This window comes from Knufia obscura (genome assembly GCF_036327395.1).
Source record: "Knufia obscura strain CCFEE 5817 isolate CBS 148926 chromosome Unknown scaffold_16, whole genome shotgun sequence".
In the NCBI taxonomy this organism is placed as follows: domain Eukaryota; kingdom Fungi; phylum Ascomycota; class Eurotiomycetes; order Chaetothyriales; family Trichomeriaceae; genus Knufia; species Knufia obscura.
In genome coordinates, this window is record NW_027042702.1 from 420,464 (window position 1) to 446,467 (window position 26,004).

The following is a 26,004-nucleotide window of genomic DNA, read 5'->3' on the forward strand; positions in this document are numbered from 1 at the left end:
ACGATGCGAAACAGCTGGAAAGCATCGTCCTTTCTACTTATCAGTCCCTTCCACATATGATAAACTTGCTGAAAGCATGTTAGTGAGTCTTTTCGCAAAGAACGTTGGTACCAACCATTTTGTCGTCCTGGAGCACACATGCTGATAGTCTCCACGCGTCTGCTTTATATGCTATGTACCACACAAGAGGATCTATTCCGACAGTGCTACTTCCTCCCAACTTCTTCTGAAGCACCAAGCAGGTGCGAAGCGGAAAGGCCGTCTGAGTGTCAATGCTGACGAAATCGGCATTGCCGCCGCCGCTTTTCGATTCGACCACTAGGAACGGATAGATGATATGCGGGGCTTTTTGGAACGGCGAATGTCGAAGTTGTCGTAAAGCATTAGTGTGCTCTTTCAGCGCCCCGGTTCTGTCAAGCCCAAACACTCGGTCGGGCTCGAACTTGGGTAGATCTTGATAGGCTAGACGATCCGATGGATCAGGCGCGACATGTCTCTGACAGCAATCGGCAAAAAGTCGATCTCTGCCAGTGTCACCACTGAACACACGTTAGCATATGCAGGATGAATAACAAGCGGAGAGATCTGACCTAGGAGCGCAACGACTGCAAAAGCGGGCGCTCACAGTGACCGTCGGAGCTTCAGAAGGCTGTCGGGGAACGTTGGGTTCGCTTGCCTCTGCAGCTTGAGACTGAAGCTCGCAACGCGTGCTAGGAACAAGTCAGCCACATCGAGAGAATCGCAATGAGGTCAACCAACCAATGTGCCTCGCTCACGAGTTGCCTGAACACCGCATGTTCAGTACGAGCCCGTAAGGTTGCTTCGTTGACCCTATCGCGATTGCTGCATTCGGCATCTTGGGCGAGCTCTTCCGCTCTAACCTTCAGTTGCACTGGTATCGATTGAGAAGGCACATACTCCGTGGAGTCGTTGAATCTTTCTCCGCTGATCTGTCTGACGCGCTCGAAGATAGGCTCGTAGTCGTGAGGCCAGCTGTCCGTTGCACCTAAGAATCCGATGCCCGCTTGCTCTTGCAGAGCGCTCAGGTCGGTCTCGGATAGTCTGGGCATTTCCTAGACTTAGCTTTTTGAGCTGCTGGGGTGGAAGCTTATGTTGAGGTAGACCCTCTCTGGCAAGGTTTGGGTTAATGTGTATTTGTTGAACAGCGATCCAGTAAAGATAAGTAAGGCTTGCGACCATACGCTGTAGTTACATCGGTGAGTGCAATGCAGGAATGGGATTGACGGTCGATCCGGTAGCTATTTAAGGTGGAAAAGGTGATCTTGATTTAAAGTCGTGCAAAGTGCAGATGATCTCTTGCTGCGCAATGGCCGATAGGAAGGCAGTGCAACTCGTGCCTGCCTTGCACCGCGCGAAGCTATACCCCGTACGATTCATGGAAGGCATCTGAGTGGGTAGTGGCCACAGATATGGCCTGCTGCAGGGTACGATACACCCATTGTCGCATGCTTGCATACACCCGATTCATCCGCAGCAGCACGTCCAGCTTTGATACGCAAGGCGTCTCGGGGTAGTCTCTCTCTGGAAGGAGCTCAACATGCATATCAGCTGTAGCTCAGTGTAGTTGTTACTAGCTTTGGTCAACGAGCTTTGCATAACCTCGTAACGCTGGCGCAGCTATTTGCGTCACTGACCCAGGTATATGGGCGGTACGCACCCACAGTAGTGGAATGCCGAACTGAGTAGAAAGCACAGCACGGCTGGAGACTACTCGATAACTCGACGTCGTCAGAAACACAGAAGGATGGCGCGCAGAGGCCGAGACCTGGCCTTCTGGCATAACCCCAAGACCAGATGATGAATGCCTCTCGCCTAGGTGATCTGGCTGGTGCGGCGGACTTCTATGCTGGACCGTTACCCTTCCGAGTCGCCGATGTTCACAAAACATCGACTGCAGCACTAAAATCGATGTTCTTTTGTCCTGTGGGGAGACACTAGGTACCCACAATGCTTGTCACATGTGATCTGACGGTCCGTGCAACCCTGTTTATGAGCTCGACGCAGCTGCTGACCAGTAGAGAAGATCTTGAACAGTCTATGATCTGCGTCAGATTCGCTGCTCTTGTCCCGGCGTCGAATGTGCTCAAGGTCGCATATATCCTTAGAAGCTCATGAAGGCGGCTTAGTTTTCTCGTGTTGTACCGGCTGCAGAATCATGTTTTGTTCTGGTGCCCTGAGAATATCCAGTATTCGCACCTGGCTTGGTTCCTTGGAACCGCGGCTTTTCCGTCGAGGGTGGTCGCTGGTTCGAGCTCCAAATCTAGTGTTATTGTTGATTTCATCTTGGCGGATGGAGAGGCTTCTGAGCCCACCAGATGTGCAGCGTATTGTAGGCGTGTACAGCTGGGTTAGTAGCTTCCTTGAGAGCATCGTCGCAAAGCCTTCGAGCATGTTCTGCAGACCATCCTTGTATCCTGGTAAGCACGCCCAAGCTCAGTGCTTCGAGGCCATGACCCCGGCCTTCCCCGAAAGACATTGCATGCTCCCACCATGTACCAGAGACATGCCTTGACGGTTCGCTGGACCATCCATTCAATGGTAGCATGTACTCTTCGTGGCTGACATTTGAGAACCCCTTTTGGTGTAGAAGGTTTTCTGTGTTTGGGTCGTATACTATAGGTCTTCCAACGACGCCATAAGGCGGCGCAACGTATGTGTGCCACCATTTCATGAGTAAACCCTCTGGCGGTAGGGTCTTGTCCTGGCATTGAGGCGTGAAATCTATTTCAACATGCTCGAACCAGCCACCAGGCTTGAGGTGTCTGTAGATTTTCTCGTAGAGAAGTGGAAAGTTGCCCACGCTTCCCAGGCCCATTTGCAGATGTATGTAGTCGAACGATCCTTCTCCCATCGCCCACGGACTTTCGTAATCCACAGGACTTCGAACATCAATGTTATGATAAAGTCCCTCTGGGGCCATGTTGGCCATGTCGACACCATAGAATTCTGTGTCCGCATACTTTTCTGCCATATCCAAAAGCCATATTGCTGTTCCGGAACCTATGTCCAGAACTCGAGGGTGATTCCCAGTGACGGGATCTGGTCGTGGATTGAAAGGTGCATGGTGTAGTCGTTGTTTCCTAGGACGAGCAGCCAAGATCATAGTATGCATTATATCAAGTCGCTCTTGCTCCTTCTGGTCGACCGGCATGAGATACTGGCCACTAGTAGTGTTAGTCTGCGAATGCGGCACAATGTCTTTGGGGAAGTATTACCGGTGAAAGTTGCAGTAACCTCTGCCGTTATCATTATACAGATCTGGTCCTTCCGGGTTGGCCATGAATGCTCTCTTGTGTTTCGACGCGAATGCTTTCGAATTTTCGAATGCATTTGTATTCGCAGAAATTGTTGCTGATGGTTGATTGGGGTGTGTACTTTGTTCCGGGGAATGGAATCCTTCCTACACAACCAGCGTAGAGCTTCGTTGGGACAGGCTGTAACATGTCTGCGGAATTCGCGATCAAGAAGCGGCTAGCATTATGTATGCCAGTCATCCACGACCTTGCTGATGGAAGGTCCGAACTGGAGATGCCAGATGGAGCCATCAACAGGACACAGACACGACTCAAAGGAGAAAAAATCGTGAAACGAGGCAGCAGGTCCAGAGTGGAGAAGAAGAGAAAAGCGGAACATGGTCGCACCGCCATAATTTCATGCATGCCGTTCGCAGAAGCAGTTCCTCTTGGGGCCGCGTACGAAGCTTTCTCGTGCGCCAAATGGAGGCACTCTGGCAAGTCCGGTGCTCATGGTGGACAAGCCTCACAGCAATTCGAGTCGGATCGGTGCCTCCACGATCAGCGGCCCAAGCGTTCTAAAAAGGCCGCCAATGCAGCACCAGTCGTATCTATCACCTGCATATTATGGGACCAAGCTGGCCTTTGGCGCTTCTGCAACGAGCCGAAAGTGACCTTGTATCCGAAATGCTGGTTAAGCTGGATTTGTATTCGAACTTGAAACGTGTAGACCTTCATATTTGTGTTGTCGTCGATAAAGTGTTTACGGACCCGTGACTTGGTGCACCAAAGGCCGTGTTCCCAATGGTTTGGAAACACTTGATGGAGGGAACGTGCTTCTGGCGGGCCGCTCCATCGCTCGACCGCCGGGGCATGACCAGTTGCAGCCATAGCTCGTAAATCTCGGCAAGCCAAGCTTGGATGTCGATAGCAACGCTTTGACCATTTACTAACCTATTCAGCAATTACTCATGCAAGAATAGCGTCTTCCTCCCTCCTTCATGTTGCTGTCGCTCTGACCGTACCGCATGCGTAGCTGTCAATTATTCTCCTTTGTTGACAGTAGGTTTGCACAGCTACATGTTTCCTGATTGTGCGTCCGCGACCTGACCAATATCTCGGGTCGCCTATTAGCCGAGGAGCTTGATGTAACCCGTATGGCCGGGAAATAAACGTCCAGGTGACACAACCGGGGGTTGATCAAGCATCATGACAGATCTTTGGCTTGTACCTGAACTCTGTGTGCACGATGACCCGAGCGTTGACGGCTGTGCTGTATTCGGCAACAAGCACGTAGCAGTATACGAGTTGTGGTTAAAGCCACGGTCAGACAAATGCTCGACGCGTGTCGTGTTCGTTGATAGCTACGAATGCGGGAGGCTGTTGCACACATGATGGAATTGCAACGTTGTAAGCCGCACAACCCATTGGCAGGCGCAAGGCAGGTGCTGCTGCTATGCTATTCCAAATGGTGACGCAGTGTCCTTCCTGCTATGTGCTTTCCAGATGCCAGAATGCTATGTAGTCTCAGCAGCTTGAAAAGCATGACACACCATTGTCGGGTTGTCAGAAGCGCCTGCATTGGACACTAGAACAAGTTCGCGAGCTTCTGATTTCATTTACCGAAGGCATATCTTGCGGTTTGTAGCAGCATCGCCAGGACCGTGTCAAGGTCGCAACGTTGATCAGATCTGCCGGTCTTTACCAAGAGCGCCACCATGTCTGTCATGCCTGAAGTTGCAACAGGGATCGAGGGCAGGAATACACCATGCAGATGCATGCATCAAAGTGACTGCTTGCTTGGCTCGCCCCTGGATGATTGGTTACCAGGCTGTTGGACGAGCTGTCAACCGTCAAATGTGCTTGAGATAACGTGCATTGACCTGCATAAGACAGCCTTCTCAAGTTTCGTCATCTCGAAACACTTCACTATACGTCAACATCCGAAAGACGCGAGTCTGCAAAGTGTGCAAAACATCGAGGTTTTGTAAGATTGAGGTTGGACCCGGTGATCTGGTACCTACTCCTGCAGCTGTCCCACCTTGTCAACACTAAAATTTGACCCATCCCACACTTTCCACTCGCGTCGCAAGCGAATGCCAACCGTCGACCGTTGTCGCGCGGAACGACGATAACGGATTTGATTGCTCCTGCAATTATTGCCCGCAAAGCTGAGACATTATTGGCACCACTACTGAGCATTGCACAGACGAGTCTAGGTTTCCGATCTGCGAATTGAGCCGAAAACCATCGCGATGCTTTACCAACCTTATGCAGGCATCACACCATCGAGAGATGACAGCGCATACATCCTCGCATTGGTTCCAACAATCGCAAATGGCCTAGCTGCTATCACGTCTGCCAATGAATTGCTTGTCGTTGACCGGCACAGTCTATCATCTACTCAGACCAGTTTCTTCGATGGCGCACCCAATAGCGCTAACTGTCTGGTATCATGTGATCCTCAGGGCCAGAGTCTGCTATGTTCTGGAACCAATGGCACAGTAGCTACGTTTGATGTAAGATCACAGAGGAAAGTCTCGGACTTCAAGGTTGGTAGGTCACACCCAGGTCCGTGCTTCGGACCAGGACTAACACATCGCAGACCGAGCTGTGATCGCTCTTGCCAGCAGTGGGCCAAGAGTAGCTGTAGGTACTGAGTTCAAGAACCAACAAGCCATCGTTAGTCTATGGTAACCACACTTCTGCTATTCTGAGGTCGATTGGCCAGAACATCACTAACATTTGTCCCTAGGGATGTGAGACAAAACAAGCAGATATGGCAAAATGCAGAAAACAACGATGAAATCACAACCGTGAGCTTCCACCCATCTCGGCACAACATCCTACTAGCTGGCGGCGACGACGGCTTGGTGAGTTTATTCGATAGCGACATAAGCGAGGAGGACGACTCTCTACTTCAGGTGATCAACCATGGCCCCATCCACAAAGCAGGATTCCTGGGCGACAACCGAATTTTCGCTTTGAGTTCAGACCAAAACATTGCAGTACACCCTGTCTCCAGCCCGGGAGACGAGCAAGACCCGGAACCAACTTTGATTGGCGACTTGAGGCCGCTTGTTCCCTGTCAGTACGTGATAGATGTGCTTAAAAGCGGTGAAGACTATGTTATTGTCACTGGGACCAACACAGAGTACGTTGCACAACGTCTGAACCGGCGTGCATTCTGCTAATGGCAACCTTAGGGGTTCTCGTGTAGACATGGTGAAGTTGGAGAATGCGCAAGCAATTGACTCACGGCCAAGGCTCGAAACTGCTGTGAAGCATTCGATCGAGCCAGCTCATGGGGAGGAAGTGGTGCGAGCAGTTTGCATCGACGATCAAGTATGCCTACTTTAGCACCATTTCTGACGCCACTGACTCTATTACAGACTGGCACCATCTTCACTGCAGGAGAGGATAGCTACATTCGCGCTTCACGGCCATCAACTCGAGCGGCAGATGCCACACCTACAACGACGAAGACATCGAAGCACAAGAAAGCGTCCCAAGGACGATACAAGCCGTACTGAGTCAGGAAGACCCAGTCAATGGCGTGGCGTTGCACATTCTGTTCACTTGCAAGGATTGAAGCATGAAATACAAGATTCATAAATAGCCAGTGCTGGACACGCAAGCATCATGCAAAGTCTTAATCGAATTAACATACCGACGTGGTGACAGAAATCTGAAGCCGGACACGACAGCTTGCTCTCTCAACATGGCATCGACACAATCAAGGGTGTCGTCAAGAGATCTAGGAGATCAATCTTTAATTGTTTGATTGACTTTGAGCTTCAGTGGTGCTCTCAAATACTGAAGTCTTGTCGGATTCGCGGGTTTCTCCATCAGGAAGCAGGTCTGCGGGAGAGAAATGCACAGTGCTGGGTCCTTCAGCTGCAGAAGAACACTCTGCTGTAGGAACTGTGAAGCGATGTTGGCTTGAATGTTCTTTCCTCAGATGGATACCGCGGCCAGACAGGACATTTGCGACACGTTCACTTCAGCTTCAGGCGAGGGAAATATCCGGCGGAACTGCCTCACTTGCCACTTCCAGCGATGTTAAATCTCCCGAGGGAACGAACGGCTCGAGGAGGCGATGACGTTACAGACCAGGCAGGAGCGTTGAGGTTCTCTTGCCAACTGCTCTTTCCTCACGAGCACGCCAGGTTCTTTACCATGTTCTTCTTGTTTGTTTCTTTCCACCTCTTCCACACCACATACAGCATAGCAGTACAGTTTTGGTTCACGACACATACAATACACAACATGATTTGCACTACTATTCTCACAGCCATTCTCACCGGCGTCGCTGCTGCTGCTATCAATGCGCAAGCTGCTACCGTTGACCATTGTCCATGCGGCTACATGATTGAAGAGACGGGAGATATCTATACCCACGGAATGCACGAGGATTTCTCCACTTACCCAGACATTGCCAACCTTCTCACGGACAAGGAAGCCAGCCACCTCACTACCGACTGGATGATCTACGACTTCTAGCAGAACTCCGACAACCATGATATCCGCCTGAACACTAAGTTCGAAGCCAGCAACGTCCAGATCAAGGGTGGAGAGCTCGTCATGAAACAGAAGGGATACTCCAAGCAGGAACGCGAACGGTTCGACCCTGTCAGCATTGCCGGCATGCAAACGAAAGCTACAGATATACTTCATGGGACGTTTCGTGTAAACATGAAGCTTGAAGGCTACGATGGGGGCTCTTGTGCTTCATTCTTCTGGTACCGCGTAAGTATGCTGCGTCGAAGTGGTCTTCCACACTGCTGACAGCCGCAGTCGGACACTGAAGAGCTCGACATTGAGATCGTAACACCAGGCACATCGGTGGTTAACGACACGATCAACTACACGACGCAGCCCTCTGTCAATGCCGACTGGTCACGAATACCTGGCGCCACCCTTTCTGTCCCTTTGAAAGACACAATGGATTCGTTCCGTACCCATCGATTCGATTGCGATCTCTCGGGTAGCCTCTACTACCTCGATGACCAATTGGTCCATGCAGATGGTAGAGGTGTTCCCCAGGGAGGTGGATCGCTGCAACTGAAGCTCTGGGCTGATGGTAACAAGTGGTGGACAGGCATACCTTCGGAAAGTGATGTGTACCTTCGGATCAGGACAATTTCGGCATACTACAATGTCACCACTAAGGCTACGCGAGGAGACACTAGGTGTGATGAGTTGTGTATAGTGTAGCTTTACTTAGACTGTCATCGATACTGCTGATGGCGCTTGGTGTTTGAGCCCAGGAGTACAGCAATACAGCTTTTCCAGATCAGACTGAGCTCATCCCGCAAGAATTATGTCCGGTATGAGCTCGACCTCGTTGTCGCTCTCCATAGAGTTGACTTCAGCAGGTTTGCCGAGATTAGTGGCCTCAGGCAGCAAGCAGCTAGTGGGCTATGTGCTGGCTGTTCCTGGTTGACGCTGTGCGACTCCCCCATCTCGCCTCTCGTGGAAGCATCATGACCTGTAGATAGCATGACAGACCGATCTTGTGCCTTCGATACATGTATCGCCAGCTGGGCGATCTCCGACGTCCGTAGAAGCACTCAACACCCGACATGGCACAGCCTGCCACCGACGCCTTCGATAAGCCAGTCGACAGGGCTGCCCTACGAGAAGCACGATTGCAGTCTATGGCTACTCCCACGACAGAACGGAAGAAGATGAAAATCGAATATCTGGATACTAGGCGGGTTCGGACACAACCCACCGTAAAGTCGAAGGCGCGCAAAACATCTGTCTTGTCTACTAGGCCGAAGTCTACCACGAATGCTACGAAGAAAGAGAGCAAGGATGATCGCTATCAATCAGTCTACAACACCAAGAACCCTTCCATGGTTGATCGACGGGACTTCCAAAAGGAGGTCGACAAACGGGCCAGAGATTCAGCAAAGGAAGGGAAGGAGAAGAGGAAGAGGAAGACCAGTACATCCAAGTCCACCTCCACAGCAGAGAAACCAAGGATTGAGCGTCGCAAGACAGAGCCTGCTCAACTGGCCAAACAAACCTCAGCCAGTGCGCCGAGCCGACCAACAGTCCGCAAGAGCACGACATCAACCAAGATCTCAGAAATCAAGGCAACCGAACCCTCAACCAAAACGTCAGCCCGTCCAGAAAGCACCATGAGCACAACGAAACCTCCCGCTCCAAAACGCACCTCCAGCGTCTTCACCTCCCTCTTCGCCAAACCCCCACCCCCACCCGAACGACACATCTCCTGCCTGACCTGCGGCGACGACGACATCCCCATCTCCAAATCCGCGAAGCTCCCCTGCACCCACCGAATGTGTCACTCCTGTCTCAAGCGCATCTTCAAAATGTCCATCAAAGATCCAGCGCACATGCCACCCCGCTGCTGCACAGAGAAACACATCAGCCTACGGCACGTCGAGAACCTATTCGACGACGACTTCAAAAAGAACTGGAACCGCAAATTCAAAGAATGGACCTGCAAGAACAGAATATACTGTCCCAAGCGCAACTGCGGAGAATGGATCCAGCCGAAACACATGTCCACCCAAAACGGACGCAAAATCGGCACATGTCCCAAATGCAAGTTCACAATCTGCGCAATATGTAACCAGCGCGCTCACCGATCCCGAGAATGTCCACTTGACCCCGAAGTCAAGAAACTCGCCGAGATAGCGGAGCAAAAGGGCTGGCGCAAGTGCTATAATTGTCGGGCTATGGTTGAGCTCAAGGAGGGCTGTAACCATATGACGTGTCGTTGTTTGGCCGAGTTCTGTATGTGTTGTGGGGTTAAATGGAAGGGATGTGATTGTCCGTGGTTTAATTATGATCAGACTGTTAATGTTGTTGAGTTGGGGGGTGATCCGGTGGCGTATCAAGCTGAGTTGGATCGGAGGGGGGAGCAGATGAGACGGGATGAGGAAATGGCGAGGCAGATGGCAGGGATGAATGTGGGTGGGAGAGGTGTGGATGGTGGGAGGATAAGAGGTGGTGGGGGTGATGCGGCGGAATTTGAGGTTGGGAATATGGCTGGTCATCATTTGAATGCGAATTTTGTGCAGCAGGCGAGGGAGGCTTTGGCGGCGAATTATCGCGATGCTGAGGTTGCTGCGAGGGGTCTGCTTGGTGGATGGCTTGGTGGGAGAGAGGGTGCGCTTCCTGCTGGTATTCCGGGTGGTCTTAACGAGCAGATGGAACAGTTGCAGCAACAGCAGCCCGATCCTCTTCAGGCTCGATTAGGACGGAGGAGAACGTATCGTTTGAGGCATGGTGGAGTCAACAATACTTAACGACTGGAGAAGGAAAGAGTTGGAGGCGGTATGATGAGGTGCACGAGAGATGTGATATGATTGAGATTTATTGCTGCCGGACGGCTTATGTTTTTCAATACCCTGCTTGAGCGATTTGTTGGATTGTGGTGTATACGGAAATGCACAGGGCTTGTAATATGTTACGACACTATTCATACGAGAGATGATCATCAGCAATGGTATGTGACATGATTGACGACCAGCGCATCCTTTACTGCTGCTAGCATCATATCTCCAGTGTCTGTGCCTGAAGCCCCTATGCCAGATCTGATATGATAGATCTCCTGTTCTCTTCCGTAACTGTTCCGATTGGCTGATCTGATCAGTTGCCGACATCGGGCGGGATGTTCTACCGTTATCAGAAAGATTTCCTGGACCAAACAAGGAAGGACTTCGACAACTTTGAGACGAGCGTTAGACCCAGGAAAGTGCCAACTTGCTTCCTGAGCAGTGCTATAACAAGACATCGATTCCTCGACATTGATACCCTGCTCCCTGTTCAAACACAATACCGAGGAAATGCCCAAGTTCAATATCGTCGTCTTTGCTGGCGATTATGCCGGGCCAGAAGTCACGGCGGAGGCTGTCAAGGTAGGTCAATCTTGACCACTTACCGGGCGACACATACTCCAAGCCCTGAGATCAATGTTGTCTGCTAGACGATTTACCGTTGGTGAACCATGAACGCGAACCAACGTGTATCTTTTGCATGGACAATAGCGAACACGCGAAATACACGTCCCTACGCTGCTGCTAGCAGGGACTATGAACATGAGTCCCAGATCTGAATGCTAACGTGCCATCCAACAGGTCATGAAAGTCATCGAGAAGTGCGTACCAGATCTTGAGTTCAATTTTCAAGAACATCTACTAGGAGGGGTAAGTCCATCTTGAACTACCAGACCCAGGTCCCACCCAACTCCAACTACATCCCATCTGTGCAACCAAGCAGACCTCGATGCTATCATATTGCGGCCCGGTCTCAACAACCAGTCAAACTCAACGGCCCTGTCCATCCCTACACTCCCACCTCCAAATCACCCACAGATCCAACCCCCTCCAACCCACTCACCACTAACAACCCACAGTGCTCAATAGACGCCCACAACACCCCCCTAACCGACTCCGCCCTAACCGCCGCCCAATCCGCCCACGCAATTCTCCTCGGCGCAATCGGCGGCCCAAAATACGGCACAGGTCCCATCCGCCCCGAACAAGGCCTCCTAAAACTCCGCAAATCCCTCGGCACATTCGGCAACCTGCGCCCCTGTTTCTTTGCATCCCCTGTGCTCGCAGGTCAATCTCCTCTTAAGGAGGAGATCTGCAAGGACACGAACTTCACGATTGTAAGGGAACTCACGGGGGGTATATATTTCGGGGAACGGCGGGAGGCGGATCCGAATGATGGGGAGGATGAGAGCGCGATGGATACGGAGCCGTATTCTAGGAGGGAGATCGAGCGGATTACAAGACTCGCGGCGCATTTGGCGTTGGCGAAGAATCCGCCGTTAAAGGTGTGGAGTTTGGATAAGGCGAATGTGCTCGCTACGTCGAGACTCTGGAGACGGGTAGTCAGCGAAGTTATGGCCAAGGAATTCCCGCAACTCGAACTCGAGCACCAACTCATTGATTCTGCGGCGATGATTATGGTTAAGAGTCCGACTAAACTCAACGGGATTATCGTGACGAGTAACCTCTTCGGGGATATCATTTCTGATGAAGCGAGCGTTATCCCGGGGAGTCTCGGTTTACTACCCTCTGCGAGTTTGAGTGGGATCCCGGATGGAAAGGGGATGTGTAATGGGATTTATGAGCCGATTCATGGGAGTGCGCCGGATATTGCGGGACAACAAAAAGTTAATCCGGTGGCGGCGATTTTGAGCGTGGGGATGATGTTGTTGTATAGTTTGGGCATGGCGAGGGAGAGTGTGCTTGTTGATCAGGCGGTTAGGTTGGTTATTGAGGAGGGGGTTTGTACAAGTGATATTGGGGGGAGGAGTAGTACGTCAGAAGTTGGTGATGCTGTGGCGGCAAAGTTGGAGAGTCTGTTTAAGGGTCAATAGACGTTGATGTGTCGTGGATGGTGTGATTGGGTCCAAGCAATGTATGGTGTTCAGTCAATGGATGGTAGTTTCTGTTCAGACTTAAAGTTGCGGCTAGCGAGCGCTATCAGTAGCTCCTGTCATTCGATTCCTCGTACCACATACCATTTAGCCCGGCTATCTGGAGTATAAGGCTCCTGCCTTCATTGGCCCCACCCACGGGACCGGATTGTCGTTTCATCAAGCATAATTTTAGGCGCTAGAAGCACGACCTTGGCAAGTCAAGCGGCACCACAATCAACCAGCGAGTGCTTCCAGACTCAGCATCACACGCCACTCACCCCACCCTCTCAGGAACAGGATACTCCCTCCTCCCCTCCGTACTCAACACAACAACCACACTCCCCCCATCAATCCCCACCGTCCTCCTCGCCTCCTCATCCCCCAATACCTTCCTTAACCCAGCCAAACAACCCGCCCCACAAGGTCCACTCTCAATCCCTAACCCTTGCAAATCAAGCACAGCCTCATGACACGTCCAATCATCGATCGTCACACTCACATCTACACCATCCCTCAGCGCGGGCCAGGAGATTGGCGATACTGTTCCACAACACATCCCACTCATGATTGTGTCGACCGTCTCAATCGTTGTGTTCTCTCCCGCCTTCAAACTTGCGTGAAGACAGGCTGCTGTTTCCGGCTCAACAGTAATGACGCGTACCTTGTTCTTTCGCTCCGCGCTCTTCGCCCAGTTCACGACTGCATGGCCTAGACTGCCCACCCCGATGGGCGTGACGATGTGTGTTATCTCCCGTCCCCTCCCATCCGTGGCTGTCTGCAATATCTCCTCAAACTGCTCATCCACTTCACTGACTAGAGTGGTATACCCCTCCACAATCCACCCCGGCACAATCTCATACCCCTCGAACGCATTATCCTGCACCATAATACCCACCTTTGCGTCCTTGCCCGTCCCACTGTCCGGCACTTCCCTCCCTAATGCCTGACTAGCCTCCCAACACGCAGATACAGCACAGTCATAATCCCCCAGCACAGTCACGACCTTCGCGCCCTCACTCTCAATGAGTTGGCGTGTAGTCTCGTACATCCCGCTTGGGACGTAGATTACGGCACCATGTCCCTGAGAATCAGGCTTGCCCCGACTAACATCCCACGCGTCTTCATCAAGACCGAGTATCCCCGCCATCCTCGCAACAGCCCTCCCATGATTCCCATCTGTCGCTGCAAACAACACAACTCGTGGCGCCCCATTCATCCGTTCCTGGGCTATAATATTCTTTAACCTCCATAGTGGAAAAATCGAGGGATCAGGGGTGAGTTGGAAGTGTGCGCAGAGGGCGCGGTAGACACCCCAGGATGCGCCGAGGATTTTGAAAGCTGGTAACCCTAGGCGTTGGGACTCGGTTTTTATGAGGAGAGTGGAGATGCGGAGGGAGGAGGCGAGATGGGGGAGGGTGTGCAGGGGTGTGGCGTTAAAATTGGGTAACGATTCATGGAAGGCTTTTATCTTGGCGGGGTCTGTGCGCTGGGTTGATGAAGCGGGTGAGTCGATTTGTTGTGTTGTTGCTGTTGAGGCGGAGGGGTTAATGTAGATACCTGAGGGTGTGGTGTATGGCTTGGCGGAAGTATCGGTAGTAGTCATTGTGACGACGATGGGCTGTGGTGCTGGCTAAGTACCTAGGCGGATTTGCTTTGAGTGGGTGGTGTGGCAGGTGCAGTCTCGGCGTGATCAGTGTCTCGTACACAGCACGGTGCAGTACTTATGGATATTCTTCACAGGATGTCGCCGGCTGTTGCCTTCGTTTCGATAGCAGATATACTGCTAAGCGCCAGCTAGCTAGATCGGCCGACCAATACTCGAGTCGCGGAAAAGTGTGGCTGTATGTCTATGTTGTGATGTCGGGTTACAAGACAGGTGTATCTGCGGGACAGCAGACGGTCGTGCGCATGATCAAGTAATGGCGAGCTTCTGTGCTTGAAAGTATTCGAGGGCGTGCATACTTGGTAGCAGGGTGTGCACAATCCGCGCTATGCCGAACGAGGCAACTGACTCCGAATCTATGGTCGCGGCGCTCGATGAGAGCAGACCTGCTTCGAACTTATGTATTTATAATATACGGCTCACGTATCTGTTGCAAAGAGGATCAGACCTTGCTTTCTCGCCCACTGTAGATACATAATAGGACCTTATAAAACATATCGTCCACCCATCCATTTCCACTACAGTGTGTCACCCGTAGACTACTGCTGTGGAGGTCTGTAGTCACCAGTATTCGCACCAATACTGACCGGACCAGACATACTGGGAACAACCCTATTGCCTCCAGTGCCTGCGCCATTAACACCCACCCCATTAACACCATTCATCTGATGCTGAAGCTGATTCTGCTTCATCTGCATCTCCCTCATCTCCCTCTCTTGTTGAGCCTTCCGCTCCTTCTGTCTCCTCTGCGACACAAGATCTCCTCTGATGACTCGAAGATACCTGACGGCCTCATCAATGAGCTCTCTCGATTCCGTACTCTCCTTGAGTGTCAACAAGAGTGTCTCGACCTGCTTCTCATCATTCAGATGAGGACAAGTTCGACCATGACCCATATGTGCCAGTCCACAAAGACCACAGTGCTCCACGCCAGCAATCTTCAGGCGACACCAACCCATGGGGTGCTCTTCTTTGCAAGCGGCACACTTATGAGGTGGAGGCACAGTGATGCGTGTGTAATCAGCAGGGATATCACCGTTGAAGTGTGGTGCAGCGCCAGTTGGGACTTTGACACGCTTAAATGGCCTTGCCTGTACCATCTGCACTTGTTCTGGCTCTGTGTCTTCTGCTGCAGTGGTAACTTCCACATCCGTACCTGGTACGTTCTCCTGAAAGTCGCCGTCGCTCACTTGCTCGGCGTCTCCTCGATTCTTCATAGGTGAGGCCTCTGAGTCAAGGTCGTCTGCTCCGGCAGTTGGCTTTCCACCGTAGTCGACGTTGCCTCGTCTGCGCTTGCCTCTGCCTAGCTCTTGTGCTTTGCGTTCTGCTTCTTCCTCGAAGGCTTTCTGTCTCTCTTGCAAGATCTTGTCCCAAAGGTCTGCACTAGGCGTATGTGTGCCTGAGTCGTCAGTCTCCTCGAGACCCTCTTCGAGTGTCGCCTTGTCGTTGGCCCAAATTCGTGCGAACGAAAACTGTGATTCAGCAGACTGATTGTCACTTGTCTTCGTAGATTCTATCTGCGAACGATCAAGCAATTTATCGACACTAGCTTCATTGTAAACGATGTCGTTCTCCGTATCATCCTCAAAGAGAGCGGCGGCACCGTGTCGAAGAATAGATTCGAGATCCATTCCTGCATCATCATCCTTGTCCATTGCCTCAATCAGAACGTGGTCGAGCGCCATTTTCTTCTTGCCGATCTGCATAATCTTCTCCTCTGCTGAGGATCTGGTCATCAATTGAAAGACGAGCACTTTGTTCTGCTGGCCGATACGATGGGCACGAGAAAGAGCTTGGATGTCTTGATGCGGGTTGAAGTCAGGGTCGAGGATGATGACTGTATCTGCCGTTGCAAGATTGATACCAACACCACCAGCACGAGTCGAGAGCAGGAAGGCGAAGTAAGGTGAGTCTGGTGCATTGAATTCGTCGATTCTCTTCTGCTTCTCAAGAGCGGAGATCGTGCCGTCCAGACGTCGATGCAGCATGCCTAAGCCATCAAGGAAGTCTTCGACTATATCGAGGTTGTCAAGGAATTGACTGAACATCAGTACACGATGACCTCGTTCTCGCAGCTTCGGGAGCATGATTGACAGGAGCTGCAGTTTCGAGGAAGCCTCGACCAGTGTTCGAAAACTCGCATCGCTGTCAAGAGATCTATCCTCAATCTCGCGACTATACACAAAGGGATGGCACAAGGTCTTTCGTAGCTGCATGAGGATGTTGTTCAGGTTTGCTCGTTCCTTCACTGGTGCGTTTGCATCACGGCTGAAGATTGATTTCATCAATGTCGGATTCTGCGACAGGATAGACTTCGAGACTTTTCTCTGCAACCCACTCATAGTCACAGGTACAATGATCTGCGACATTGGCGGTAGGAAAGTGAGCACCTGCACCTTCGTCCTTCGCAAGAAATACGGCTTGAGCATTTCGTGCAACTCAGGAACATTCTCTTGCGTAAGCTCCGCGTATTTTGCTTCAAGTTGGGCAGCATTGTGTTTCTCTCGGTCCAGGAATTGAAGCAAGTTGAACAGCTCTCGAGCATTGTTCTGCAAAGGCGTGCCAGTCATGAGTACCTTGAACGGGAGACGTAGCTTCGACAAAGCATCATAGATGAGGTTCTGGTCGCTCTTCAGTCGTTGACCTTCGTCTACAATGAGACCTTGCCATGGAACACGCGACAAGCTGCGTTGGACGTCTTTGTCAATGCAAGATTCGTAGGACGCGATAACGATGTGCGCCTTGATGTCTTTGACTTCCTTTTTCTTCTTGTCGGATTCAGCATCAGGGTCTTTCGGAAAGAGCTCATAGTCGTGCGTCAACTTCCTTGCTGCGCTTGAACCGTAGTAACAGACTGCTCTGAGAGAGGGCGCCCACTTCTTTATTTCTCTTCGCCAATTGGGACAGGTCGAATTGGGAACAACGATGAGGAATGGCCAGCATTTGTGTTCTTGAACAAGGGCTGCCATGAGAGCAATAAGTTGGATCGTCTTGCCGAGTCCCATCTCATCTGCCAAGATAGCATTGTGTTGCCTATACCACTGATAGTACAGCCAATTCAAGCCTTCGAGCTGGTATTGCATGACCTGACCACCAGTCATGATCGTTGGCTGAGCTTTTCTGATCAGCTTGGTTTCGAAATCCTGCTGACGGACATTGGCCAGAGTCCTGCGTAGCGTGGACTGAGGAGGAATCGACATGTATCGTTTTCGGACAAAGTCATCGTATGCTTCTTTGAAGTCCTTGAAGCGTTCCGTGTCCGAGTAGGTCGGTGGTTTCTCCCAGATGGCGTCTTCGTAACCAAGACCTTTGAACTTCACGTAGGCAGAGTCGACTTCTTTCGCCCGTGCTAGATCGATACCTTCGGAACTGTTTCGTACCACACTGGTATAACGGACGTCAAAGGCAATATCGATCCGATGATACTCTTCTGGAATAGCATCTTTTGTGGTCATTCGGGGTAATTGATTTTCCTGTTTCTTGCTGAAAGCGGCTCGACTGACATGATTCGCAATTCCCCACAGCCAGGTGCCAGGCATCCATGTACATCGTAGATATGACTGATTCTTCCACTTGACGAGGTATTCTTTCTGGCTTTCTTGCAGCTTGTCGATAGTGGTGCCAGGTACGTACGAGTCCTGGTCCGTAGGTCTCCAAGCAACAAGAGTGTCAACAGCATGCTGATTCTCGACACAGTCTTTGCAGATCCATGATCGATGATATAAGTCGAAGCGTTTCTGTGAAATCTGCTTCTCATTGAGGTCTTCTTCGTCCGAGTCGCCGGAGTGGGCTGTCTTTCTGTTTGGCAGATGGTGCATGTGCCATGCTCTGCTACAAGTGGCACACCTGAACATGACGTTCTCGGGGTTGTTGATGGTGCCAGGTTGTGTGATGGTGATTGGATCACTACCACCGTTTTCTTCTCGCTGAACTTGCTCTTGTCGAGTGGTCAGGCGACGCCTCAATGGCTTTGACACAGGGCCGAACTTATCGCATCCTGTGCACTTGCCGAGGTGAGGTGCACTGGGGTCCTTTTCGCGAGCAATGCCGATACACCTTCTGCACTGAAGGACAAAAAGGTCGTCTCCGGCCTTTGTAACCAGATGATCACGACTGCCACGATTGCCAAGACAAGTCTTGTGGTAAGAATTAGCGCAGCCCTGGCAGAAGACCAATGGACCCTTCGCTTCGTGGTCACCTGTGTGGTAGCAAGTGGCGCATTCTTGCTGATGTCTTTTGCGGAAGGGATCATTGGCGGGCAATTTGTGGAATACTTCCTTCGTAGCCACGACCTTTGGACCAAGGTCTTTCTCAGATTGTGAAGATAGCTCGTCTTCTTGTCTCTCCCGCATGCTCCTCTTGGGTTGGGTTCTCGTTCTTTCGGATCTACGAGCATTGTCATTGACGGCAGCTCTATCCTCTGACGAGACAGCGCGCCTGGCTCGCTGGGCACGAGTTGGGTGACGAGTGGTTTTCTGTCTTGTGGCTGCTCGCTTCGGTCTGCCCCTGCCTCGTAATATGCCATCGTCTGAATCAATGAAATCCTTAAGCTCACTAAGGTCAGACTTGAAGTAGTTTGAGCGACGCTTTGGAGCCAGTCGTGTGGATCTTCTTCCTTGTGGGCGATCATCTTCCGAGTCTGCAAAGTCGTCGGCCGATGAGGCAGCTTTGTCAATGTCTGATACGTCGTCCTCGGCACAAGTCTTCCTCTTCTTTCGGCGTGGTTGTTCAGACTCTGAATCTGAGACTTGTATCTTGCTCCAGTCGACCATGCCAGAAGCCAGCATGGGCGGCTTCGGTGATCTCCTGCCTCGTCTCTTCATCTCTGCGCTTCGGTGGGCGTTGAGTGCTGGTTTTCCGTTGCGATACTCCGTTGTGAGCTCAGCACCTTCGACCTATGGCACAAAGAGTCAGTTATGGCTCGAAAAGTGAAGAGAATTTGATTGTCTCAGATGTGGCTTACCAAGTCCAATTCACCTGTGCCTAGCTTCACAATATACTGGCGATCTGGCATCCCATACAGGATACGCTTCACAGAGAAGTGATCTGGCAAATAGTTGAATTCATCTCTTTCGTCTTCTGGTATTTCGGGCACGTTGATGCTCAAGTTCTCCTGTCGATTGATGATAAAGTCGTTGACTTCCTCGTCGGCATCGGCCATGGACACATCATCATCGTGTTGAAGCTCGCCCATGTCATCCTGCGCATCGTCTAAGGCAGCACCACTCTCATCATCGTCTTCAGAGAAATCTGGCTGAGGTTGGGCAGGAACAGGTCGATGCGGGATCTCGATCAGATCGCTTTCGTTGCTAGAAGTAGAGGGAGACGGCGAAGGAGAAGCGACAGCGTTCTGCGTCTCATCGATTCCGTCTTCTGCTTCACTTGCTGGTTGCGACTGAGTCTTCTCAGGTGGTTTGCCCAGCCAGGCATTGACATCCAGGTTGTCTTTTTCCTCCATATTCGATTATTTTTCCGGTCCAGATGGCCCACTTGGCGGTTGGCAGGATCTCTTCAGACCATTGATTGCGCTGTCCGATGCTGCTCTGGGTTGGTGGTGGTGAAAGCGACGGTCACATCCTTTACCAGAGAAAGTGGGGACAAATTAAGCCGGCAGGAACGCGTAGACGCGTCCTGGTATATCACGTGACCACAATGAGAAGTCTTGCCGTCGGCTTCATTGATCCATGTATTTTCATCCTTTTGATCATGATATGGAAGCAAGTTCGTTTCTGAATGCTTTCATTGCGCTCTACTGCACTATGCTGTAGTAACATCATCTCGCGTAATGCTGTCTCTACAAGTACAATATGGTCTCGACATGCCTCCTTAACCGGCGCCATCAGCGGCGGTGTTCGCAAAGCTGCCAATGCACTTAAATCAGCAGAAGACCGACGCCGTCGAGAAGGTCAGCTAGGTTTCTGGGAGCAAAAAAATCCTGAAAAAAGGGCTGAGGCACAAGAAAATGCGAGAAAGCATCGAGTACGCGCATTCGAGCGAGAGAAAGATCTCCAATGGCTGGCTTCAAACAAGACCCTGCCTGCCCCTTCTCAAGGGAAATCGAGCGAACGATTACATGATGGCCCAACCAAACCACGCCGTCAGACGAGGGAGGCCATACCCGACGAAAAGGACCTGCAGTTGGCGAAAAAGGCTAGGGCTAGAGCAATCGGTCTAGGTCGGCTGGTTGATGCTCCGCAGTCAATGCCTTATTCAGAAGCCGCTTCTGAGTTCGTCTATGGTACTTTTGCTGTCCTCGCTGCCCTGCAGGCCAGAAGGAGGAAATTCTACAAGCTGTACATCTGGTGCGGCGAGGACGGGCTACTCAATGAGTCCGACAATGAGGTTTCTGAGGTTGTGAGAGCAGCCAATGCCGCTAAAGTGCGCATTGTGAATGTTGCTGGGAATTGGCTGAAGATGCTCGACAAGATGTCTGACAAGAGACCACACAACGGCCTGGTGCTCGAGGCTGCTGCTATACCTAAGATTTTTGCCAAATCTCTTGAAAAGGTCGAATCCACAACAAGTCCTCTAGCTGCTAGAAAGAATTACATGACCCCAGCAGAGTTGGAAGTCTTTGATCTGCAATCCAGCGCAAACATAATCCCGCTTCCGACACGTCCAAGCAGGGGAAAGAGGTATCCATTTCTCCTCTGGCTCGATAGAGTTACTGATACAGGGAATATGGGTGCCATCTTCAGATCCGCCTATTTCTTTGGAGCTGATGCCATCATTGTCCCGACACACGGCACTGCCCCTCTCAATCCAATAGCAGTCAAGAACTCTGCTGGTGCAGCTGAGCATATTCCTGTGATCCACGTTGACGATGAACGCGAATTTATGAAGCAGTCCCAGGACAACGGCTGGCTCTTTTTTGCTGCAGTCTCTGAAAGCAGTGCTTCAACCCTTCGAAAGGCCAAGGACAAGTTGCTCGATGAGGAGGAGGACACCCAGGCGAGCAAGGTGCTCAAATATCGCCCGGCTGTGTTGATGATGGGTAATGAGGGTGAAGGGCTACGACCACATATGCAAAAGCAGGCTGATCGAACTGTCAGCATCTCGGGTGCTGGGGCGGACAAGCTGGTTGACAGTCTCAACGTTAGTGTCGCAGCTGCCTTGCTAGCACAACGGTTTCTCTCGCCTTACACATCCTAGCCTCTACAGGGAATTAGATAGGGGGCGGTACTCTATCGAGCCTTCGAACCACTGCGTCGGCATAAAGCCGACCAAGTCTACAAAACTTACGGCTCTCCCATTCTTCGTCATTTAGAGTACGCCTTCGTAGTTGTTGCATCATTGAACTTTGGTTCCCTCCTCTGTCTTTGGTTCCCTTGTTCCCATTGCCAGTATACGCAGCATTGTATCAAGAACTTTCACGAACATGAACCACTGGCTGACCCCACCAACCACGCCAAGCAATGCTATCGGTGTTCTTCAAGTTCTTTCCGCAGAAACCACTTCCTTATTCAATGCAGTAAACTCGTGCGACTATCTCTGATCCCACAACAGTCACCTAGTCTTCCTAGAATTGTCAAGTCAGGGTAGCCAACATGGCCAACCTCTTCGACAACCTCGAAATGCCTGCTGCGGCAGATTTTCATGTTCACCTTCGCGATGGCCCCATGATGGAAGCTGTAACACCAACAATCCGCCAAGGCGGTGTCGACACAGTCTTCGTTATGGTAACAGAATCTTCCTGCCAGCACGCCCCCACATGAAGCCTGACTCATCCTTCTAGCCTAACCTTGTCCCTCCCCTCACTACAGTCCAAGCCGTTCTCGACTACAAAAAGCGCCTCCAAGCAATAGAACCCAACGTCAACTATCTCATGTCCCTGTACTTACACCCAAGCATAACTCCCGACACGATTCGCGAAGCCGATGAAGCCGGCATAGCTGGCGTCAAGTCCTATCCAGCAGGCGTAACCACAAATTCCTCCTCTGGTGTCGTAGACTACGAATCATTCTACCCCGTCTTCGCTGCCATGGAAGAAGCCGACATGGTCCTCAATCTGCACGGAGAAGCTCCACCGTCATCGCCAACGAACACAGACCCAACGCAGCAGGTGACGATATTGAACGCCGAAGAAACGTTTCTTCCTACATTGAAGTCCTTGCACGAACGCTTCCCGAAGCTACGCATCATTCTCGAGCATTGCACGACCGCAGCTGCAGTCAACGCCGTGAGACAGTGTGGCCCGAATGTGGCGGGTACTATCACAGCGCATCACCTCTTCCTAACCATCGACGACTGGGCCGGCGACCCGATCAACTTCTGCAAACCTGTGGCAAAGTTACCTTCCGATCGTGTCGCACTCTTGAAGGCCGCAACGAGTGGCGATCCAAAGTTTTTCTTTGGTAGTGACTCTGCGCCGCATTTGTTGTCCGCGAAGAAGGGTTTGAGTGATGGTGGTCTTGGCGCGGGCAAGTGTGCGGCCGGAGTATTCACACAGCCGAATGTGGTTGGGTTCGTGCTGGAAGCTCTGGAGGGTGCTGTCCAACTTGGCATAGCGAAGAAGGAAGACTTGAGTCAAGAAAAAGTGGAGGGATTTCTGGGCGGTCATGGACGGAAATTCTACGGCGTTCCTGAGTCGAGTGCGAATATCAGAGTCAAGGCTGAGGGTGTCAACGTACAGAACGTAAGAGTCGGAGGCGCAGGTAATAGCGAAGGTGGCATGAGCGAGACCGTTGTCACGTTCAGGAGTGGGAAGCCGACATATGCTGTGGAATCGGTATGAACGTTGGAAAACATCTTCCAGGTACTGATGGTCGGTTGCGCAAGCCACGATGATCTTCGAAGAGCAATTACTGCAAGCACTTGGGCAACTGCTTCAATCCCAACCTCAACCTACTCGGCTATCTTTGGGAGCCGGCTCCTTATTCAGCGTCTTTGGCTCAATATGCAAGCAACTCTGAATAAAACCGCCAGACGAACAAGCTGCAATCCCTCCGAGCGCAAATGTTCCCCTGCTGCGGTGCCTGCATAGCATAACCCCACCAGTTCGACACGTTCACTAGTCAGCCTTGGCCGGCTCAGACCATCTCCCACTCCATGTCGTCCGACCCCTCCAAAAACACCATCTCATTGCCTGCCAAGTTCGTTTGTGTCGATGCGTTTCTGAAGGCTTTTTTGCCAAATTTCAACGGCCAGATACGCTTAAGCTTCCCATCAAGCCTCTTCGAATCGAGCCTGAATCTCGCAATTAGAATTTCGAACTCATCGGATCTGGTCGACGGCATTTCCCGCAGCTTCTCATTAAACCTCTTCGAATCAGCCTTGAAGCTCGCAACCAGCTCTTTATATCCAGGTTGATCACGTCCGAACAACACCGTTCCCCTGGGGCGAGATCTAGCCGCCGCCTCCTTCCCTCGCCGAGTCGCTGACTCTTTGTTGACTGAGATAGTCCTAGTCGCAATCCGTTCAGCACGTTTTCTCCCCAAAAACTTAAACACCTGTACACCGGTGAGGTATACAGCAAAAGTGATGACGCAAAATATGATGACCATGTTCGAGTCACTGATGGAGGCCGCGCCTGCGCTCGCATAAGCAGGCCCAGCCAGTGGCTGAAACGTCTCCTGTATATTGCCAGCGGAGGAAGACGGTGCTTTAGTGGTGTTTCCTCGAGTGAAAACCAGTGATGAGAGAAGCGAGTCCCCGAACCCAACAATTGGTCGGTCTCGTCGTGGATAACGTGGTGACTGTCGGGGAATTTCATTCGCAGGTGACTGCAGCTCAGAAGGCATATCGCGGACCAGCAGGCTGGCGAACATGACTACTTCCACACAGATGAAGCCGAAAGTGCCCATCTCAGTGCCCGTTAACTTCGCAAACAATCTTCTTGGATCCATGGCCTTGACGATTGTCGACCAGGTTTTCAAAAGTGCGTCGCAGATGCTCATGTACAGGTGCGGAGCAGTGTCGAGCAAAAAGAGACAGAAAGTACAGATATTGTGTGCGTTAAGGCAAGAACGAACCACATTGCGCACTGTTTTAGGCAGACCTCCCGAAACGTGCTCATGCGAGCATCTAGTCTGGTCCGCACCATTACCGGACTGCTAGTAAGCGACTTTTTCGAATACGCAATGCTGCACTGCTGATCAGCTGAACCAGCATCCGACCAACTCAGATTACGAATAGAAGAGAGCATGACACCAATATGTGTTCCACCTATTTGTGGCTGAGAGTAAGTGCTACGGACATAGTCAAGCAGAAGATCTGGTGCTTCAACGTTGTTCCCGGTTGACAGATCAACGGTCCTGACTCCGTACTGGTGAGCTAATAACATCAACCAGAATGCCTTGAACGCCAGGCTCACAGCAAATGAACAGCCTCACCCTACTACGCAAACGCGAAAACGAGTCGCCATCTCAAACCAGCATCCCACCTGCAAGGTACGCTCAATATCAGACCATATCCCATCCACGCTCCGCGGACTCCTTAATCGCCACGTCCAGAGCTTCCTGCTGTCCCTCTCGTTCCGATCTGTTCAGAGGCTTGCTAGGGTTCGCAAACATTATGGGATCCATGTTCATCTCGTCCAACTCTCTGACGTCCTCCATAACTTCCTCCCTGATCTCTGCAAGCTTCATGCTATGACGGTCGTACCGCTCCCACGCCACAGCATCATGATACCCAGAGCTTTCCATAAGGTTGTCTACGAGCTGTCTTCGTGGCCACTTGAGTGTCGTCCAGGCGCCCTGTTCGGGATTGTCTCCAGATGGAACGTCATTGCTGGCTGGGAATGTTGGCTTATCCGCCTTAGCAGCTTCGATCACTTCAGAATTCCGAGCAGACGCCGTATAATCTCGTCTCTTCGAATCAATCCTCTTCTCCTCCTCCCCACCAGGTTCAATCTTTTGCGTATCGCTATCGAAGCGCCTGAGCAATCTGCAGATCATCACGAGGACATAGATCATTACAGCTGTGAGAGCGAGACTTTCCGAAGTCATCGGCCATCCCCTGACGGTAAACCACGCCACGAAAGCAGGGCCTTTGTAGAAGTTGACGCACAACTCATCATCTAGGCAGAACCGAGACTCTGTACCGGCTTTGTACTGCTCTAGAGAGTCTTGCAAGAACTTGAACTGGCGGTACTCTTCTGGGGATGCTTGTGGAGGGTGAGACAGGCCAATCGTCCCATGCGGCAGAAGCAACGGGAGGAAAGGGGTGGCAATGATGCCTGCTAGAACGGCGATCGTATTCATGGTTGCGGAGATCTTCTATGGTTTGGTTGTGTTGGTTGAGCGATGAGAGTGGTCGCAACTGAGAGGCGTATTCGTGTACTGACCAAGGACAGAATCGGAGATCGTAGAACGGCGGGGGAGCAGTATTTATCAGTTATTCCCAACTGACAAGCTGTTCAGTTCATGGCTGCGAACTTTGGTCCGCACTACTGATGTTGGTTACTATTTCGCTATAGTAGCAGCGTACGCACCGGCACGACCACATTCGACGTCTCGCACTATCACCCTTTTGGAATCAACAATCAACCAAAACAATATATGGCGCAGTATCTGACTGGCGAACACAAACAGACCGAAAACCCCAGCGCACAGCTGCCTGCGTCAATGTGCTCACTCGACCACTCTTCGCAACTTTGCTCGATACTTGCAGCGAGATACATAAAGTCTTTGAATGCCAGGGTGGTAAATACTTTTCAAACACAAATCGACAAAGCA

General features: G+C 51.4%; 11 protein-coding genes across 11 annotated transcripts; 6 read left to right on the forward strand and 5 right to left on the reverse strand.

The window, feature by feature from the left end:
* Positions 1 to 2,299: 2,299 nt before the first annotated feature.
* On the reverse strand, positions 2,300 to 3,301 carry PMZ80_010232 (uncharacterized protein; the record flags this gene model as incomplete). Its single annotated transcript, XM_064878623.1, has 2 exons — positions 2,300 to 3,185; positions 3,237 to 3,301. The coding sequence occupies 2 exons, from the start codon at positions 3,299 to 3,301 to the stop codon at positions 2,300 to 2,302; spliced, it is 951 nt and encodes a 316-aa protein (XP_064725702.1).
* Positions 3,302 to 5,509: 2,208 nt separating this feature from the next.
* On the forward strand, positions 5,510 to 6,787 carry PMZ80_010233 (uncharacterized protein; the record flags this gene model as incomplete). Its single annotated transcript, XM_064878624.1, has 5 exons — positions 5,510 to 5,810; positions 5,860 to 5,947; positions 6,010 to 6,408; positions 6,461 to 6,599; positions 6,647 to 6,787. 5 exons carry the CDS (start codon positions 5,510 to 5,512, stop codon positions 6,785 to 6,787), a joined length of 1,068 nt encoding a protein of 355 aa, XP_064725703.1.
* A 1,051-nt stretch (positions 6,788 to 7,838) lies between these two features.
* Positions 7,839 to 8,471, forward strand: PMZ80_010234 (uncharacterized protein; the record flags this gene model as incomplete). The annotated part of the gene is made up of 2 exons (XM_064878625.1): positions 7,839 to 8,003; positions 8,052 to 8,471. 2 exons carry the CDS (start codon positions 7,839 to 7,841, stop codon positions 8,469 to 8,471), a joined length of 585 nt encoding a protein of 194 aa, XP_064725704.1.
* Positions 8,472 to 8,839: 368 nt separating this feature from the next.
* On the forward strand, positions 8,840 to 10,540 carry PMZ80_010235 (uncharacterized protein; the record flags this gene model as incomplete). The annotated part of the gene is made up of 1 exon (XM_064878626.1): positions 8,840 to 10,540. The coding sequence occupies one exon, from the start codon at positions 8,840 to 8,842 to the stop codon at positions 10,538 to 10,540; it is 1,701 nt and encodes a 566-aa protein (XP_064725705.1).
* Positions 10,541 to 11,080: 540 nt separating this feature from the next.
* LEU2_1 (3-isopropylmalate dehydrogenase) lies at positions 11,081 to 12,624 on the forward strand (the record flags this gene model as incomplete). Its single annotated transcript, XM_064878627.1, has 3 exons — positions 11,081 to 11,152; positions 11,372 to 11,440; positions 11,470 to 12,624. The coding sequence occupies 3 exons, from the start codon at positions 11,081 to 11,083 to the stop codon at positions 12,622 to 12,624; spliced, it is 1,296 nt and encodes a 431-aa protein (XP_064725706.1).
* Positions 12,625 to 12,940: 316 nt separating this feature from the next.
* PMZ80_010237 (uncharacterized protein) lies at positions 12,941 to 14,269 on the reverse strand (the record flags this gene model as incomplete). Its single annotated transcript, XM_064878628.1, has 1 exon — positions 12,941 to 14,269. One exon carries the CDS (start codon positions 14,267 to 14,269, stop codon positions 12,941 to 12,943), a length of 1,329 nt encoding a protein of 442 aa, XP_064725707.1.
* A 599-nt stretch (positions 14,270 to 14,868) lies between these two features.
* PMZ80_010238 (uncharacterized protein) lies at positions 14,869 to 19,787 on the reverse strand (the record flags this gene model as incomplete). Its single annotated transcript, XM_064878629.1, has 2 exons — positions 14,869 to 19,224; positions 19,293 to 19,787. The coding sequence occupies 2 exons, from the start codon at positions 19,785 to 19,787 to the stop codon at positions 14,869 to 14,871; spliced, it is 4,851 nt and encodes a 1,616-aa protein (XP_064725708.1).
* A 275-nt stretch (positions 19,788 to 20,062) lies between these two features.
* Positions 20,063 to 21,481, forward strand: PMZ80_010239 (uncharacterized protein; the record flags this gene model as incomplete). The annotated part of the gene is made up of 1 exon (XM_064878630.1): positions 20,063 to 21,481. The coding sequence occupies one exon, from the start codon at positions 20,063 to 20,065 to the stop codon at positions 21,479 to 21,481; it is 1,419 nt and encodes a 472-aa protein (XP_064725709.1).
* Positions 21,482 to 21,876: 395 nt separating this feature from the next.
* Positions 21,877 to 23,063, forward strand: URA4 (dihydroorotase; the record flags this gene model as incomplete). The annotated part of the gene is made up of 2 exons (XM_064878631.1): positions 21,877 to 22,008; positions 22,065 to 23,063. 2 exons carry the CDS (start codon positions 21,877 to 21,879, stop codon positions 23,061 to 23,063), a joined length of 1,131 nt encoding a protein of 376 aa, XP_064725710.1.
* Positions 23,064 to 23,358: 295 nt separating this feature from the next.
* On the reverse strand, positions 23,359 to 24,174 carry PMZ80_010241 (uncharacterized protein; the record flags this gene model as incomplete). The annotated part of the gene is made up of 1 exon (XM_064878632.1): positions 23,359 to 24,174. One exon carries the CDS (start codon positions 24,172 to 24,174, stop codon positions 23,359 to 23,361), a length of 816 nt encoding a protein of 271 aa, XP_064725711.1.
* Positions 24,175 to 24,729: 555 nt separating this feature from the next.
* PMZ80_010242 (uncharacterized protein) lies at positions 24,730 to 25,530 on the reverse strand (the record flags this gene model as incomplete). Its single annotated transcript, XM_064878633.1, has 1 exon — positions 24,730 to 25,530. The coding sequence occupies one exon, from the start codon at positions 25,528 to 25,530 to the stop codon at positions 24,730 to 24,732; it is 801 nt and encodes a 266-aa protein (XP_064725712.1).
* Positions 25,531 to 26,004: the final 474 nt, after the last annotated feature.